General features: G+C 41.4%; 1 protein-coding gene across 2 annotated transcripts in view; it reads right to left on the bottom strand.

The window, feature by feature from the left end:
- Positions 1–1,996: 1,996 nt before the first annotated feature.
- Positions 1,997–16,962, bottom strand: part of LOC308397426 (uncharacterized protein) — a 36,666-nt gene continuing 21,700 nt past the window's right edge. The window contains exons 1-4 of one of the 2 annotated variants that reach the window (XM_080883345.1): positions 14,580–14,726; positions 12,219–12,324; positions 7,127–8,731; positions 1,997–6,801 (exon numbers count right to left, since the gene is read on the bottom strand). In XM_080883345.1, the coding sequence (XP_080739471.1) occupies positions 6,109–6,801; positions 7,127–8,731; positions 12,219–12,236 (2,316 nt within the window). In that variant the 5' untranslated portion in view covers positions 12,237–12,324; positions 14,580–14,726 and the 3' untranslated portion in view covers positions 1,997–6,108. Of the gene's footprint in view, positions 6,802–7,126; positions 8,732–12,218; positions 12,325–14,579; positions 14,727–16,962 lie in introns of those variants that run through there. The other variant, XM_080883346.1, reaches the window with a different exon arrangement.

Here is a 16,962-nt window from a genome sequence, read left to right as displayed (position 1 = left end):
CATGACCATCGATCAACAACCACTGATCCATGTCCATGAGTCCCATTCACAGAGAGTTGGGGAATGGCTGCAATCATGGCATGTAAGATGGTGACAGATGGACCCTTAGGCCCCTCCTCCATTCAGAGATGGTCTTTCCCTTTTCATGTAAATGGCCTCCTTGACTCCGCCCTCAAACCAGCGTTCCTCCCTGTCCAGGATGTTACATCCTCATCATTGAAAGAGTGTCCACTGGCCTGTAGGTGTAAACAGACTGCAGAGTCCTGGCCTGACGAGGTGGCTCTTCTGTGTTGTAGCCAGAGGTTGTTTGGTTTCCCCGATGTATAAATCCTGATAAATCCCTCTGGGCGATGTGCTCCGTAAACATAATGTGTCCTTCCACATCTTTGCCGATGATATTCAGATCTACCTCCCTCTGAGGTTGAACTGCAATGTTTCTTTGCAGCCGCTACTCTCCTGCTTGTCTGACATTAAGACTTGGATGACTCTTAACTTCTTACACCTTAATGAAAGCAAAACTGAAGTCATTGTGTTTGGGCTTCCTAAAGATCCCAACTTCTCTCTTGACTTTTTGGGACCCCTAACCTCCGATTGCACTTCTTCCATTAAGAGTCTTGGTGTTATTTTTGACAATGCTTTTAAACTTGATAAACAAATCAGCTCTGTAGTTAAGGGATCTTTTTATCATTTGCGGATTTTAGCCAAAGTCAAGTCTTACCTTTGCAGGAACGATCTAGAAAGAGTGGTCCATGCTTTTATTACTTCACGGCTAGACTACTGCAATTCCCTCTATGCTGGCCTAGATCGTTCCTGTCTACATCGCCTTCAACTGGTGCAGAACGCTGCCGCTCGCCTGTTGACCGGTTCAAAAAAAAGAGACCACATCACTCCGGTTCTCTGCTCTCTCCACTGGCTCCCAGTTGCCTTTAGGATTGATTTTAAAATCTTATTGCTGGCTTTTAAGGTTTTAAATGGCACTGCACCTTCTTACCTGTCAGAACTCCTTAGTACTTATCGCCCCAGGAGATCTTTGAGGTCAGCCGACCTGATGCTTTTAGATGTTCCCAGGTATAAATTAAAGACAAAGGGAGAGAGGGCGTTTGCTGTGGCTGCACCCAGACTGTGGAACAGTTTACCTCCTCACGTCAGACTCTCCAAAAGCCTAGAAACTTTTAAAACCGCTCTTAAAACTCACCTCTTTTCATTGGCTTTTAGAAAGGTTTAATTTATTTGTTTTATATATTTTTATTTTATTTTTATCAGCGAGGTGTTATTACGAAATTGTGTTCTATTGTATTTTTATCTGTATTTACTGTACAGCACTTTGGTCAGCCTTGGTTGTTTTTAAATGTGCTCTATAAATAAACTTGACTTGACTTGACTTGACAATCCTCCTGCACTTAACAGCGTACACTATGTTACTCTGTTTGTGTCGGGGGACCCGATCCTTGGGGTGGACCAGTGTTTGGTGCAGAGACCCGGTGTTTAGAGAAAATGCGTCTCAACCAGGGGCGATTCTAGGATCAGAGCTTTGGGGGTGCTGAGCACCCAGAGAGCTGCCCAGCCAGGCAAGATAAACTTTACTCGTCACGATGAGACGTCTTCCCCGTCTCTGTCAGTCCCTGCATCCCTACATGCCTCCAGCTGTCCCGAGTTCTCTCTGACTGTCTCCTTGGTGCATTTAAACCCCTGTTCCTTCCTGTCCTCGTCGTCTGTTGTCTTCGTCTCCGTTATCAGTCATCCTAATTTTACCCTCTCTGTGCAAGTCTGCAAATTTCTGTATTAAATCATAAGATTCTTAAATTCATCAAGTCTCAAAACATGACATCACTGTTTTGTACATTTTAACACAATTTAATAAACATGCTTCAGCCAGTACCTTTTGATTAGCCTTGTCTCGGTTTCTTGCTTTGTGGTAGATCTTTATTGTTTTCACTGAGATATTTGAATGCTAATCAATAAATCAATATTCAATTCTAAAAACAAACTCTAATCAAACAGTTTTTGAAAAGTTTGTAACAAAACCATCAAATCTGATCAAGGTTATTTAAACGCTGCAAAAGAAGAATGGATTGGAATAAAAACATACATATCCTGACCTTAATTACTGGGGAGAATAATGAATGATGCTCATAGTGAGTAAAAAGTAAACTGAGTGATTCTTTGGACAGACTTTTAAAGTGTTCGTATAATATAATACAGATACATAAACATACACTCCAAAAATAGAGTCCTTGAAATGTACAAATGTACAAAATATTAATTTAAACAATTATAAAAATGGAGGCAACTGTGCCTATGGTACAATGTATAAAAAGCTCTTTACTGCAGACACGACTAACATGGCTCTGCAGATTGTTTCTTTTATTTTAACCTCACCTTCAGGTTGGCAAATCTATCAGTGTTTGGTGATCAACTCTCTCAATCAGTTTAACAGTTTCTGCTGTAACTGTCACTGCTCCCTGTCTGCTTCCTTACCTGATTCTTCCTGACCTTGTTCTTTCCCCTCTTTGAACTGATAATCATACACAAATAGATTGTATTAGATGAAAAAATTACATTAATATGAAAAAATACTATTGAAACCACTAATAAAAAAGTCCTCCCTCAGTGTACTTTCAACCAAAAGGCAAATAACCAAACACATGAACATCAAATAAAAGACATAAATACTGAAACACTGATCCAACATTATCCTTTATTGACGGATCATTTGTTCTTTCATTTTTACCTGAATGTTGCTGATTTTTTGGAAAAACGTCCTTATATCCATTATGAACCTGACTGACACACACACACACACACACACACACACACACACACACACACAACAGGAGTTATAAGGTTAATGGGAATCCAGTCAGTTACCTGGTAAGTACCTTGGGTTTAATATCGGCACATATGACAAAGTGAGCAGCTTCTCTCATTCCTTCCTTTTCAAACAGGACAGTGGTAACAACAGCAGCTACGGACAAACATCGTCAGAAAACACGTTTAACACAGCAGGTTACCTGGTGTAATGTTTTTCAGGTAAACAGAAACATGGTCTGACTCCTACCAACTATATAAAGAGTAACTGAAGGTTAAATGCAGCTAACATGTCCTGTTTTAAGCCAGGCACTTCCACCTCCGCTCTGCTGCGTCTCAGCCACCATCTCTCTGGCACAAAGGGCACCAGAGCCAGAGCAGGGGAGAGCTGGAACAAACCATTCTGGGAGGGGGGTTATCTATACTTCTGTTGTTAAAAGATCTCAACCAAGTACTGTATACTTTCTATACTTTTTGTAGTGTATCACACAAACACCAAATATTGTCAAAAAAGTAAGAAATCTTTGGGGGTGCTTTGATCCATTTTGGGAAGCACCCCCCAAAACGGGCTAAAAACGCCCCTGAATATAGTTCTTTACATATTTGCCTACCAAGTGGAAGCTCAGCGGCTGAATCTCAGGAGGAGACAAAACATCTCTTTGGGGTTGTGTCAGAAATGGCATCAGGCCTAAAAATGTGTCCAATCACACATGAACAGTCACCCACTGTGGTGCCCTGTGAGTAACAGCTGAACGCAGCCAGGAAGCAGTTAAAGCAGTTCTTTTGTTAAATCCCTCGAATTAAAACTCTGATTCTGCACTTCAACACATCCTGATTGTTTTACTTTGGACAGAGACACAGCTACAGCAGAGTTCATTGTCCAAATACTTATGGGACAAACACTTGTAGTATATCACACAACACAGTACGTGAACATGTACTGAAGCTCCCCTTCCTGCAACCCTAAGTTGGACATGTGGTTATGAAACTAGATGGGCGGTAAAATAAGAACCATTATGGATGACTGTTGCTGCCTGTAAATCAAAGTCTGCCTGAGGTGGGATTTCAGAAGCAGAAACCATGAGGAGCACAGCACCACTCCCAGAAGGCTGAGATGTGAAGCCATGTGATGAGTGAAATGATGATGGAGGAGAACACAGATGAAGATCTGGAAGCTGCTGCCTCTTTATATAGTAGACACTGAAATCACCTTTTGCCTCCCTGCCAGCACGAAAACCCACACTAAAAACCCACTTACACAAACCCTCGGCTCTGGGATGGATTCAGAAACATGTCAGTTGTGGTAAACAAATGGACGGTTTTGCAACCACAAAGATTAATCCTACAAGGGCAGAATTATGTTCACTCTGTGAGAGGTGAACCTCAGACAGTTAGCAAGAGAAACATTCAAAGAAACAACCTAAATAACACAAACTTAGCAGTTGGGATGCAGATCAGACGATATCAGCAACGTGATGATCAAATGTAGTTAAAAACACAAGAAAAATAGGCTTTTTGCTCCAAAAGGACAAACAAAGCAGGGCCAGATTAACCTGTCGGCACCTGCTGGCGTGCAGAGTAACATGTGACAACAACACACACGACACACGTGGTCACCTCAACTTGTTTCACTGGAGTTTCTCTTTTAGAGCTTTAACCTCCTAAGACCTGAACTCTTTCATGCATTTTTAAAGTCTCTTTGCTATTTGGGCTGTTTGGGACCTGATTCATGTACAAACAAAGAATTACCAGAACTTTGTTTCTGAGAGAAATGAGATCCACATATGAGGATATTCGCTTTAAATGTCGATAGAACAGAGGCAGGATAATGACCTCGTAAGTGCAAATCAGGTCCTTGTGGAGCAAAACTTTGTATTTTGGTCTAAACGTCCCAAAATGTGACGTCCACACATGAGGACAACAGGGCGCTAAAGTCCGTACAAACTTTTGTTTCTTCATTTGCTTGCAAACGAATGGAAATCCTCACTTAAAGCCAAGAAGCTTATTACCTGTGCAGCTTTAGTGCCTCAGAGCAAACAAGAGAGCTTTGATCACAATGATTTTTGTTTTCACATTTCATTCACGAGCGATTTTTTTAATGTCACCTGATCTCAGTCAGCAGACTGAATATAACAGTAAAGCACTAGTGAGCTAATGAATTAGATATTGGTCACTCATATCAACTGAAAGAGTGTAAGACAAGTAAATGTGCTATAAAGGCCGGAGAAGAGTTAATAAAAAGGTCTTGAAATGAAAATATTTCATTATTTGCTGTTTCATAGATTTTTGGCTTTATTGCACTTTTGTCACCTGCTGCTGTTTTTAAAAGTACTTTATTAATAAACTGGCATAAATGGTAACATTGAACACTTGCCAGTGTGAACAAAAGGTTCTTAGCTTTAGCATCAAAGCTTCAGTTCACCTTTCTCATGGCAGTTACTTCAGTATGTGTATTAATGCAAGAACAACTCGATTCCACACAGCTGACGCACCGAGAGTGTCTGCTGTGTGGTTAACTTTATAACCTTTGGTACGCAGTGGTGTCGCTCCACCTGTTAGCTAGTTTAAGAAACTGGTTAAGGAGGGAGTATCTGTGAGGATGAGGAGGATTTAGTTCTTTAAAGACACATCAGATACTTGCAGGAAGCTTCTTTCAGCTTCTTTTCTCCACTGCGCAGGTTTAAAACCACGACAGCAGAAGTCATGATGAAGAGATTGATTAGTCAGTCACAGTGTAAAGAGTCTTCCTGCCTGCATCGCTCGCCAGTATAAACAGACCTTTGCTCCTGGAAAACAAATATATCAAAGTCAAGTTGTCCAAGAAATGCATTTTATCTCACTAGTGAATCAAAGAAAGTCTGTATACTTTCTGAGAGTGAGAGGTGAACGTCAGACAGTTCTTAGAAAATGTAGTTTCTCTTTAACCCTAGAACACTATCGCTGGGTGATTTATACCCGAGCAAATACATTTACATGATTTCTCTCTCCTGCAGCTGTTTACGTGTCGAGGAGCCTGTGCCTTCACCAGGGAAGTCTCAAATGTCCCAGGAATGGGGGGACCAAAGACCAGCTTTCCAGAGTCATTATTTTGTTTTAGGAGGGGTTTTTTTTTCATTTTGTTAGACATGAGTTTCCAAAACGTTTTGCTGGAGAAAAATGAACTATTTGACTGAGTTTCAATCATTTACAGACGAGCAAAACCAGGACAGAGAAAAAAGGACAAAACTGACTCAGTAAAACAACAGAAAAGAAGATCCCATGTAGATCTGTATTATGTAGAAGTTCAGCCCAGCAACCAGTTCAGTTCAACACAAGTTTAAATGATTCTATCTGAACTCTGTGGAGCCTGATCTCAAGCTTTTTGAGTCTGACACAGAAACCAGAGGATCTTTCTGTGTCTTCAGATTCACTGTGATCCAGTGATGGGAGTGATTTCAGCCCTGAGTGATCGCGCTGATGTTTGCACAGAGCAGACAATGAGGTGAATGTTTGGGCACATTGGTAACAGTGAAACAGTTTATTAGTAACGTGGGATCGTTTGTGTGCAGAGTATGAACTGAGATTCCTGAAGCTCTTGTCACACTGGTCACAGCTGTAGTTTCCTTCCATGTGTGCACGTTCATGAGTGTTACGATGACCTGACTGTGAGAAGCTTCTCTCACAGTGTCTGCACTTGTGTGGTTTCTCTCCTGTGTGGACTCGTTTGTGTGTTTTAAGCTTCCATGCAGTGGTGAAGGATGACCCACACTGATCACAGAGGTGCTTTTTAACCCCACTGTGAATCAGTTCATGTTGTTTTAAGTGATGTGTTGTGGTGAAGCTTCTCCCACATTCTTTGCAGTATTTCAGTTTGTCTCCAGTGTGTCTACGTTGATGTACTTTTAGGGTCTTTTGCTGACTGAAAGTTTTTCCACAGAGGTCACAATGAAAGTCTTTCCCACCACCACAGTGATGACAGGGTTGAGAACTGGATCCATCTGTGCCGCTCTGCTTCTAAACAAAGACACAAAGACAGTGTAAGTCAGTCCTTCAACATTTGTATCCTGAACGTCGCCTGAAATAAAGAGCATCTCTGCAGACGTCCAACTACATTTGACTGTTTCAGTTAACACACTCAGTTTACTGGGCTGCAATAACTACAATACTACCACCATAATACTACAGTAATACTAAAATCATAACTGAAAGGAAAATCTGAATAATCACTCAGAGCTGCTTTTCCATGCAGTAGAATTGCTAACATGCTAACACAGTTTAATGAGCAGAGTTGTTCCAAACAGTCAGGCTAAAATGACAAGATAACAATATAAATACATACCTCACAGTAGCTGCACTTGTAGAGTCTCTTTCTGGTGTGGATCTGTTGGTGTTGTCTCAGGTGACGTGGAGATTTAAAAGTCTTCTCACACAGGTCACATTGATAAGGTCTCTCCTCAGTGTGGGTAAACATGTGTCGTTGTAACTGTGCGTCTGTTGTAAAGTATTTGCCACACTGTTCACAGCAGTACACATCATGTCTGGTGTGAATGCGTAGGTGTGTATTTCGGCTCCCTCTCTGGCTGAAAGTTTTTCCACAGATGTCACAGCTGTATGGCTTAATTCCAGAGTGGGTAACTAGATGCCTCTGTAAGCTGCTACTGTGAGTAAAAGCTCTGCCACACTGATCACAGCTGTACGCTTTAACTCCACTGTGGATGAGTTGGTGTGTTTTTAGGTAACCCTTCAAGGAAAAAGACTTTCCACACAAGTCACAGCTGAACGGTCTCTCTCCAGTGTGGATGACCTGATGCTGTTTTAGTGAAGCCTTCAGAGTAAACTCCATCCCACACTCGTCACAGCTGTATGCCTTAATTCCAGAGTGGGTAACTAGATGACTCTGTAAGCTGCTACTTTGAGTAAAAGCTCTGCCACACTGATCACAGCTGTACGCTTTAACTCCACTGTGGATGAGTTGGTGTGTTTTTAGGTAACCCTTCAAGGAAAAAGACTTTCCACACAAGTCACAGCTGAACGGTCTCTCTCCAGTGTGGATGACCTGATGCTGTGTTAGTTTAGCCTTCTCAGTAAAACCCTTCCCATACTTGTCACAGCTGTATGGCTTAATTCCAGAGTGGGTAACTAGATGCCTCTGTAAGTGGCTACTGCGAGTAAAAGCTCTGCCACACTGATCACAGCTGTACGCTTTAACTCCACTGTGGATGAGTTGGTGTGTTTTTAGGGAACCCTTCAAGGAAAAAGACTTTCCACACAAGTCACAGCTGTACGGTCTCTCTCCAGTGTGGATGACCTGATGCTGTTTTAGTGAAGCCTTCAGAGTAAACTCCATCCCACACTCGTCACAGCTGTATGCCTTAATTCCAGAGTGGGTAACTAGATGACTCTGTAAGTTGCTACTGTGAGTAAAAGCTCTGCCACACTGATCACAGCTGTACGCTTTAACTCCACTGTGGATGAGTTGGTGTCTTTTTAGGGAACGCTTCAAGGAAAAAGACTTTCCACACAAGTCACAGCTGAACGGTCTCTCTCCAGTGTGGATGACCTGATGCTGTTTTAGTGAAGCCTTCAGAGTAAACTCCTTCCCACACTCGTCACAGCTGTATGGCTTAATTCCAGAGTGGGTAACTAGATGCCTCTGTAAGCTGCTACTGTGAGTAAAAGCTCTGCCACACTGATCACAGCTGTACGCTTTAACTCCACTGTGGATGAGTTGGTGTGTTTTTAGGTAACCCTTCAAGGAAAAAGACTTTCCACACATGTCACAGCTGAACGGTCTCTCTCCAGTGTGGATGACCTGATGCTGTTTTAGTTTAGCCCTCACAGTAAAACCCTTTCCACACTCGTCACAGGTGTGTTTTGTCTCTCCCTTTCTTCTGTGAGGTTTGTCGGCCTCCTGAGAGCGCTGACTTCTGGCTCCATGTTGGTCCTGCAGTGACAGAGATACAAACAGAGGCAGTGAGTGAAATGCAGTCGTGGAACAAACTCAACCTTCAAACTCCATTAACACTAGTTTTAAACCTGAAGGTGGAGCGTGGCACCAAACACCTTAAAGGTCTCTTATCCCCACCTGCTGGTAGTTCTAACACATTACATCCAACCTGCTGTTAAAGATAATTCATGACTGTTCAAACACTAAAATCATGCCCATCCCTCTTGATTGTACACACACACACACACACACACACACACACACACACACACACTATTTTATAATTTAGATTATTTTGTTGTTTCCTATTACATATTTCTATAATTTGTATAGATTTATACAGAATTATTCAGTGATAATAAATCCTATGTTTGTTTATTCTAAAGGAACCCCGTTAGCTTCCACAACAGATGTTGCTCGTCTTCCGTCAAATACTCACATAAAATATTACACAATAAAGTGGATTCAAGATATCCACATAATTTCACTCTTACATCCACAGTGAGGTTTCACAATTGTTCAAATATAAGCAATCAATAATAATAATAATAATAATATTTCTCTTTCAGCCTTCTCGGTTACAAATCGTCTTCTGCTCCTCTGTCATGCGGCGTCCCACAGGGCTCAATTTTAGGGCCACTGCTCTTTTCACTGTATCTATTGCCTCTGGGTTCTATCCTTAGAAGGCATGGGATCTCATTTCATTGTTATGCCGATGACTGCCAAATTTATTTGACACTAAAACACATGGATGGCATCTCCATAAAACCTCTCTTGACTTGTCTAGATGACATTAAAGCTTGGTTGGCTCTAAACTTTTTAACTTCATCTCCACACACCCTGTCGGTCTCTCAGGTCAGCTGACCAGCTGCTCCTGGAGGTACCGAGATCCAGGAGGAAGCTCAGTGTGGGCGGGGCCTTCTCTATTGTGGCTCCAAAGTTATGGAATCATTTGGCCATGCATGTTAGAGAGGCCTCTTCACTGTCCACTTTTAAATCACGTCTTAAAACCCACTTTTATTCCTTGGCTTTTAACCTCGGTGAGACTTAGTTTCTTTTTTAATTGAAGTAGTTATTTAATTAATGATTTCACTCTTCTTTTATTTGTGTTTTATTTATATCTCATGTAATTTTATTTTACAGTTCCAATGTAGAGCACTTTGTGTAGCTGTGGTTGTTTTAAAGTGCTTTATAAATAAAGTTGATGATGTTGATGATGAATATCAATAACATTGAGGCACATTACACAAATTTCAAAAACAAATCGTGTCTTACAATATTTACAACAACTAAAAGCTCTGTAAATCGGCTTTTAAGTGTTCATTGAAGTTTTGAATAATTCTCAAATTTTTTAAGGCAACTTATTCCACTTAAAAGTTGTTCTAAATGTAACAGTTTTACAAAACGTTACTTTTAACTCGAGCATTTACTAAATTGCAGTTTGTTGAAAACTGTGTAATATGATGATGTATTTCATCTGGATACTGCAGCTGAGCAGAATAAATGTGGTGTGTTTAACAGAATTGCTTTCTTTAGAACTACAAGTAAGCCATAGAATATTTTAGCCTGTACAGGAAGCCAAGAAAGGTTATTATGCATTTTATCAATATTAGTATAGTATGAACATCTTCACACTAATCTGGACGCCTTATTCTGGACTAACTGAAGTCTGTTAAGATCTGTCTTATTAGCTGCTGACCAAATGATTGAACAATACTCCAGATGAGACATTACTAGTGCATTAATGACATCTTTCATAATGAAGAAGTGATACACAAAGAGCATTTCATAGCCATAGCTATGCCTTGTCGGCAGAGTTATGTGACATTAGTGATGTTTGTACTTTCAGCGTTAACTTGGTTTTAAAGCCTTTAAAATATACGCCGTTCAATAGTCGACCTTAATCTGACAGAGAATATGATGATTTTGTGGATAATTAAAGTCAGTCATATATCCACAAACACAACAAGCTGAAAGTCAGTGATGCTGCTCGGTTTGCAGTCCTGAACATCACGGCACAAGCAGGATTCACTGCACTGTTAATGTTAGCTGTGTTATATTGCTGCCTCTGTTCGCTGGTGTCGAGCCAAACGCACTTTAACGTGTGTTTGAACGAGCTGACGGTTGACTCGTTAAGCTGAAAGAAAGATGCTTTAATCACAGCAGTCACACATGTGTCCACTGCACCATCTGAAACTCTTCTTGTTTACACTCGTAATAACACAAACACTAAATCCTGCTTCTCTGTGCTGTTGTGTAGCAGTGTGTACACCTGAGACTGTCACCTGTCTGTCTGTCCTGCACTCTCTCTCTGTTTCTTTCTCTCTGATTGTGGAATAAAAGTATGAACATGTGTTTATAAGTTACACTTGTGTCTGAATCCTGCAGCTTATCACACATTTGATTTCCATGTGTGACGACTGCAAGTGTCCAGAGTGAGGACAGACTGAGGGAGCCACTGCTGCACATCATCTGTGAGGCTTTGCACCCCTGATGATCCACCAGGACAAACTCAGCAGTGTGTGAGGAAGAGGAGGAGGAAGAGCCAGCAGCTGCTGACAGATGGAGGGAATAGACAGACTGTTCCCTGTTTGTGAAGGACTGCTAGGAAAGTTTAACATAACTGTCTGTGCTGAATCAGTCTTATTAGGTAATGTTCAAATAATGTGATCATCCCAGTGTTTTCAGTGTGGGAGAAAGTACTCAGAGTACTCAGGGCCTTCAAGTTACACACTATGAAAGGCAGCAACAAGTTTAATGTTCAGAAACCTAAAGTCTGTATCAGCAGCAGAATGGAGCTAAAATAAATGTTGGTTTCAGTTCTATGAAGCTTTGAGTATTTTGGATCAGTAGCTGCTGTGTTTGTTGCATCATATTGCTGTAACTGTTTATATGCTTTATATATTCTGAGCTAAGTTGATCTATAGTGTTACATGATACACTCTCAGAAATAGAGAGAGAACAAGGAGAGAGAAGAGAGAAGAACATTTTTGGTCTTTAAATATTTGGTCTATAGGAACATACTGGTCTTTAAAAGTCCAGAAATGCCCCTTTAAAGGTTCAATTTGAAATAAAGTACAAATCTGTATTATGAAAACTTAAGCAGCAACTTCTCCAGGTTCCAATATTTATGCAATTCTCAAACCTTTTGGCCACGACTGTATAACCTCTTCTGAAGTTTAGTGGATATTATACATGGTTATGCTCAGGATGTGTCGGCCAGTTTCCACTGGAAACGCCTTTTGGTTAAACTGTCAGCGAGGAATTTGCATTTGCACTGTTACATTTTTATATAACTTTAATGCACATAAGCAACAGCTGCTTGTTTCAGTGAAAATACATTGATGGGTTTTTAATAAAGTTGTGCAGCTGTAAAGTATTTTGTCTGCTGTCAATTCTATCGTCAGCTACATCGTTATGGCAAATGTTCAAATGTATATGGTGATAAATATCTTTGGTCATATGGTCCTGCTCTGTCTGTCACCTTCTGTGTTGAGCTCATTGTTTCCTCTGTAGTGGCTGAGCTGAGTCCAAGTAGCTGAAAATGTTCCTCTGCTGCTCCGTCAGACTCTCCTCCTCCTGCTGATCAGCTGGGACACAAAACAGATCTTTGTTAGGCTCCACACTGCACTGAAGAGTCAAATTGTCTCATATGTTCATCTGACAAGTAAAAGAACACATGTTTGTTTCCCGAGGTGGGCAACTTGTTGGAAACAAACACAAAAGGTTTGAGCACTGATACCTGCCATTGCTGGCATTGAAAGATGCAACGCCAGCAATGTGGATTGTCAAGACTCAAACCAATCATCAAGCAAAGACAACAGGGATCATTTTTTTCTGTTTATTTAGCATTCACAGCATTTGTAGTTGCCTTCTGTGCAGGGGAAGTCCACGCACACTGTGTGGTACCGCCATCCGCAGAAGTTGCATTTATCCTCTGTAAGAGAAACGAGATTGTCTGAGACTGAAATGATATTCACTAAAGAAGTGGTGATTTGTAAAACTTCACATTTTGATCCGGGACGTACTCTGCATGAAAACAAGCGCTCACTCTTCCTGCTCAACAGATGACAAGGGCGGAGCCTTATACCACGTGATACAGAAGCTGTGCCGTGTGATGCTAAAATTAGCAGGAAAAAACAACGGAGAGCACGTCAGGGATGACGAGAAAGTGACAGGAGAAAATCCGTCCCGGTCAACCACCCAAACATCAATATACACGTCGAACTCCCGCAGGCACAAAGACATTACGGAGGCTATCACTTATCACCTGACCAAAGATATGGCTCCATCAACACTGTGCAAAACGAGGGATTTAGGAAAACGATCAACACCCTAGACAAACGCTACACAGTGCCGTCCCGCAACTATTTTTCTATTGTTGCACTACCTGCTCTGTACACGCAGCGTCGAGCAACGGTGGAGACGGAATTTCAAGCAGGACAACATTTTGCTGCAACAACAAAACGAGAGACATTTGTTGTTTTATGTTTATTTATTGTTATGAGAGAATCATGATCTCAATTCTAAGCCAAAAAATCGTGATTCTCATTTTATACAAAATCGTGCAGCCCTAACATTAACACAAAACTATTGTTTCACCAGAGAAACACACATGAAGAGAGAGAGAGAGACAATAACAGCTACCAAACAGTCGTCATAATTCGTCACACAATGAGAAAAGGACAAATCAACAAGTAACAATGACTAATTAATATTAAAATCTGTAACATAATGTATTGTTTGGAGTTTAGTCTGATTGGTTCAGGATGAGCTGCCATTATCCAATCACACGTCTGCTTACCTGCATCTTTTCTCTTTTTTCTAACCTGAGCACCTGATGGCTTTGAACTTTTATTGTCCATCTTCCATTGGTTTGAATTTTGCGCTCCAGTACAAACACAAATCCCCCAACCCGAGGATCAGCACAATTAACCTAACAGACCTACACCTTAGACAAAGTGAATCTGTGAACTAAGGTTGATTTCTGGGATTCCACACAACCCAGGATTCAGATCGTGAATCCATGATGGGCTTGGATTTACATCATTATAAATGAAATGTGCTCTACTTGGAAGCAGCCGGCCCCGCCCCTTTTGACGGGTTGTGTGAGACTTTAAATCATCAAACTGTAAATTATAAATTTAAATTGTTATTGATCCTTTACCCCGAGTCCTAAAGTGTAGATTTATTTTCTTACTCTTCTTATATTTATTGTTTGTTTACTTGCATCGCTGTAACTGCAGCCTCGTCGTCTCGTTTCTCTATATGCTGGACTGTCTGTAGCGGAGATGACAATAAAGTTTACTTTGACTTCAGCAGCGCGCAGGCGCACCGAGGGCTCTCAAGCTCACTTTATAGAATTTAGAAAAAACATCGGTGCAGATTATAAGTCTGTATCATAATATCTGTTTGTTGTGTTGTTTTTATTTTGTTTTGCAAGTTGGTTATTAGATGCCGCTCCAGCCAGCCAGAGACTCCCCGCCGCCCCGCCCTCTCCTCCCTGTGCCGCCAGCAGCAGGCGCACCTCGCAAACGGAGGGCGCCCTTACTCCCAGCAAATGGCTGATAGAAAACCGATCGGTGCCTACGAATTTCCCAATATGCGCTGGCATGACGTCGGGGAAGCATGGGTACGACCGATTATTTTATTTTTTTTCTTGCCAATGCCCGTGATGCCCCCCCCACCACGATGCATTCTATTGGTTTGCACACTTACACACACCCAGCTGTGGTTTCCTGTTTTGCTGGACTCTGGAGAGCCCCGCCTTTAACGCTCTTCTCTCACAGAGAGCAACAGAAAACTTGGAAAAACTCCAGATTGACTGAACTCAGTTCAAAGTTACCTTGACACCTTTAGATGTGAGACGTAGTGATGGTCCGCTTGAAGCTGACGCTCCGGTGCGTGTGTCAGAAAGATCAACGCGCTGCTTCAGAAGCACCGTGTCGAGGCTTGATCCGTTTGGCCAGAGTCACGTGATCAGTGACGTCTGAAGCTTCGTTTAGAACGTACCTTTTTTTAAATCGAACTTTATTGAAACACAATGAGTATACAACATACAAACAGATGAAGTTTACAAAAGAACAGAACATGAACATACAGAACCAGGAGTAAAAAAATGATGATATGAGTAGGCGAAAAAAATCAACATATTGTAACGTGCAGTGGAGATGAAGCCAGCCGCGGAGGTGTGCAGGTGGATAGCGAATGAGCAACAGCTTCTGACTTTCCAAAAAGTACTCATTTATTTACAATATCAAAAATAAAAGTGCTACCTCTACCACACATTACTAAAGAGCACACTAGTCCGCGTACACACGGGAGCATCCATTACAGGAGGAGTGCGAAGAAGAACAAAAAGGGGGTGACACCAGTCGTGAGACAGGAGGCGCCGCCATGTGGTGATACACTGCATTACAATAGCAACTGTTACATAGTCCCCCCCTGGTGAGAAAAAGGCTGTCCTCAGCCGTACACAGCTGAAAAAGCACACACCACACCTAACAGTACCCTATACATAGAGGTTACAGCTAAGATTGGTGCACACACACAGGGCAAAAGACCATTTAAAAATGAAATTGGTGAAAATAAGACGAATATGTACAGTGGAAAATCAGTTTTCTTAGTTTTTTTTCACTTTTTTTTTGTTCTTTTTTTTTTCTAAGTAAATGCCAAGAATGAACCTGTTAAGGTTCAAAATTGAGGAGGGAGAGTACAAACCACCCATGGTCCAGAAGGTCTTGGTCCAACAATGATTTTAATGAACACACGTGTGGGAAGACACTCTGTACGCAGACAGCCAGTAGTCCTCGACTTAATCAAAGCATGAACAGATATTTTATAGCATCAGGGTTTATTTACTGACGCCCCTTCATGCGTCACAGATACATTTTATACATAGATCAGATCAACACCAACAATGGCTTTTCACCCAGAAGATCATCTTCTATTTTCATGGCTGGTACTTTCCGTTCTTATCTTAAAGTAGATTGTTCCTCTTTCTTGCCGAGACAACAAGGACGGTTCCTCTTTTACCGAGACACTTTTGCAGTTACAACCAGACATGACTAATCTCTCCTCTAAATAAATTTAACTCATGTGTGTGTGTGTCACGACCTCACATGCTCTTTGTGTCACCTCTTCACCTACTGTCTGTGTCTCGTCCTCAAATGCTCTTTCTCAATTCACCTGTTGCACTTCTGACCTTTTACCAGACCAGAGGCTCACTGAGACTATGTGTATGTCTTCTACTAAATAAATGTTTTAACCAAGAACCTCTACTTAAAAGCTTAATATAAAATGATCTGATATATAAGTGTTTTGTAAGCATGTATTGCAATTCCTTCTATGGCTCCAAGTCACTTGCACAATAGATTGTCCGAACATCGCGCCGAACAAAGCTTCCGACCCCCAATTAATTGACCGAGCTCCAACTCTTTAATAAGCACAGATATGCATTGTGTATAAAATAGTCATAACTGCTTAAGGCCTTCTTAAAGCTGTCTGTTACATTGTTAAAGCCTCGTCTTAGCCTGCTGCTCAAAATAACTTCCTGCTTCTGCAAACTCTCTGCAAGCCTGTTTCCTGTCCTGTTACTTTTAGCCTTTCTGAAAGACACACTGTTTAACCCCTGAATGCAATATCAACTCCAGATTATATTATTAATGCAATGGTACTGATGACAATTATTTAACAATAGCAGTAAAATAATTTCCCTGCTCCACACTCCCTCTCTCGACCTCTGGAACACCAGAGGTCGCAATACATTGTGTCCTCGCTCAAACCCTTTCTAGCCGTCCTCTGGCTCAACCAGCTCCCATTCGAGAACACTCCATGTGTAAGCTTTGGTTTTCTCGGTCCCTCTCTGGTGGGTCAGCAGGCCTCGAGATCTCCAGGATCCTCGCCCCTCCTGTGGTCGCTGAGATCTTCTGCAAAGGAAACAAAACACCTTTTCCTGCATCTCCCTAACTTATCCTATCTGGGACTCTTTAATCAAAAGCATGATCCTAATTATGCTCTTAACTTATTGACTTGTATTTATATATATATTCTTCAACGTTACTCATCACCTTAAAACTCTTTAAGCCCTGCTTTTACGTCCGGTTGCTCGCTCTATTTTTCCCTTATCTGATCATCAACATCCTGTGCACAAATTGTCGCTGCTGCAAGTTCCTCTACTCTAAAAGATCCAAAAGAAAACAACCACTTTAATCAATTCAGTTTAAGCA

This window comes from Rhamphochromis sp. 'chilingali' (assembly GCF_963969265.1).
Source record: "Rhamphochromis sp. 'chilingali' genome assembly, chromosome: 1".
NCBI lineage: Eukaryota > Metazoa > Chordata > Actinopteri > Cichliformes > Cichlidae > Rhamphochromis > Rhamphochromis sp. 'chilingali'.
The sequence above is the reverse complement of the archived record's forward strand: the minus strand, read 5'-3'. Positions and strand labels throughout refer to the sequence as shown.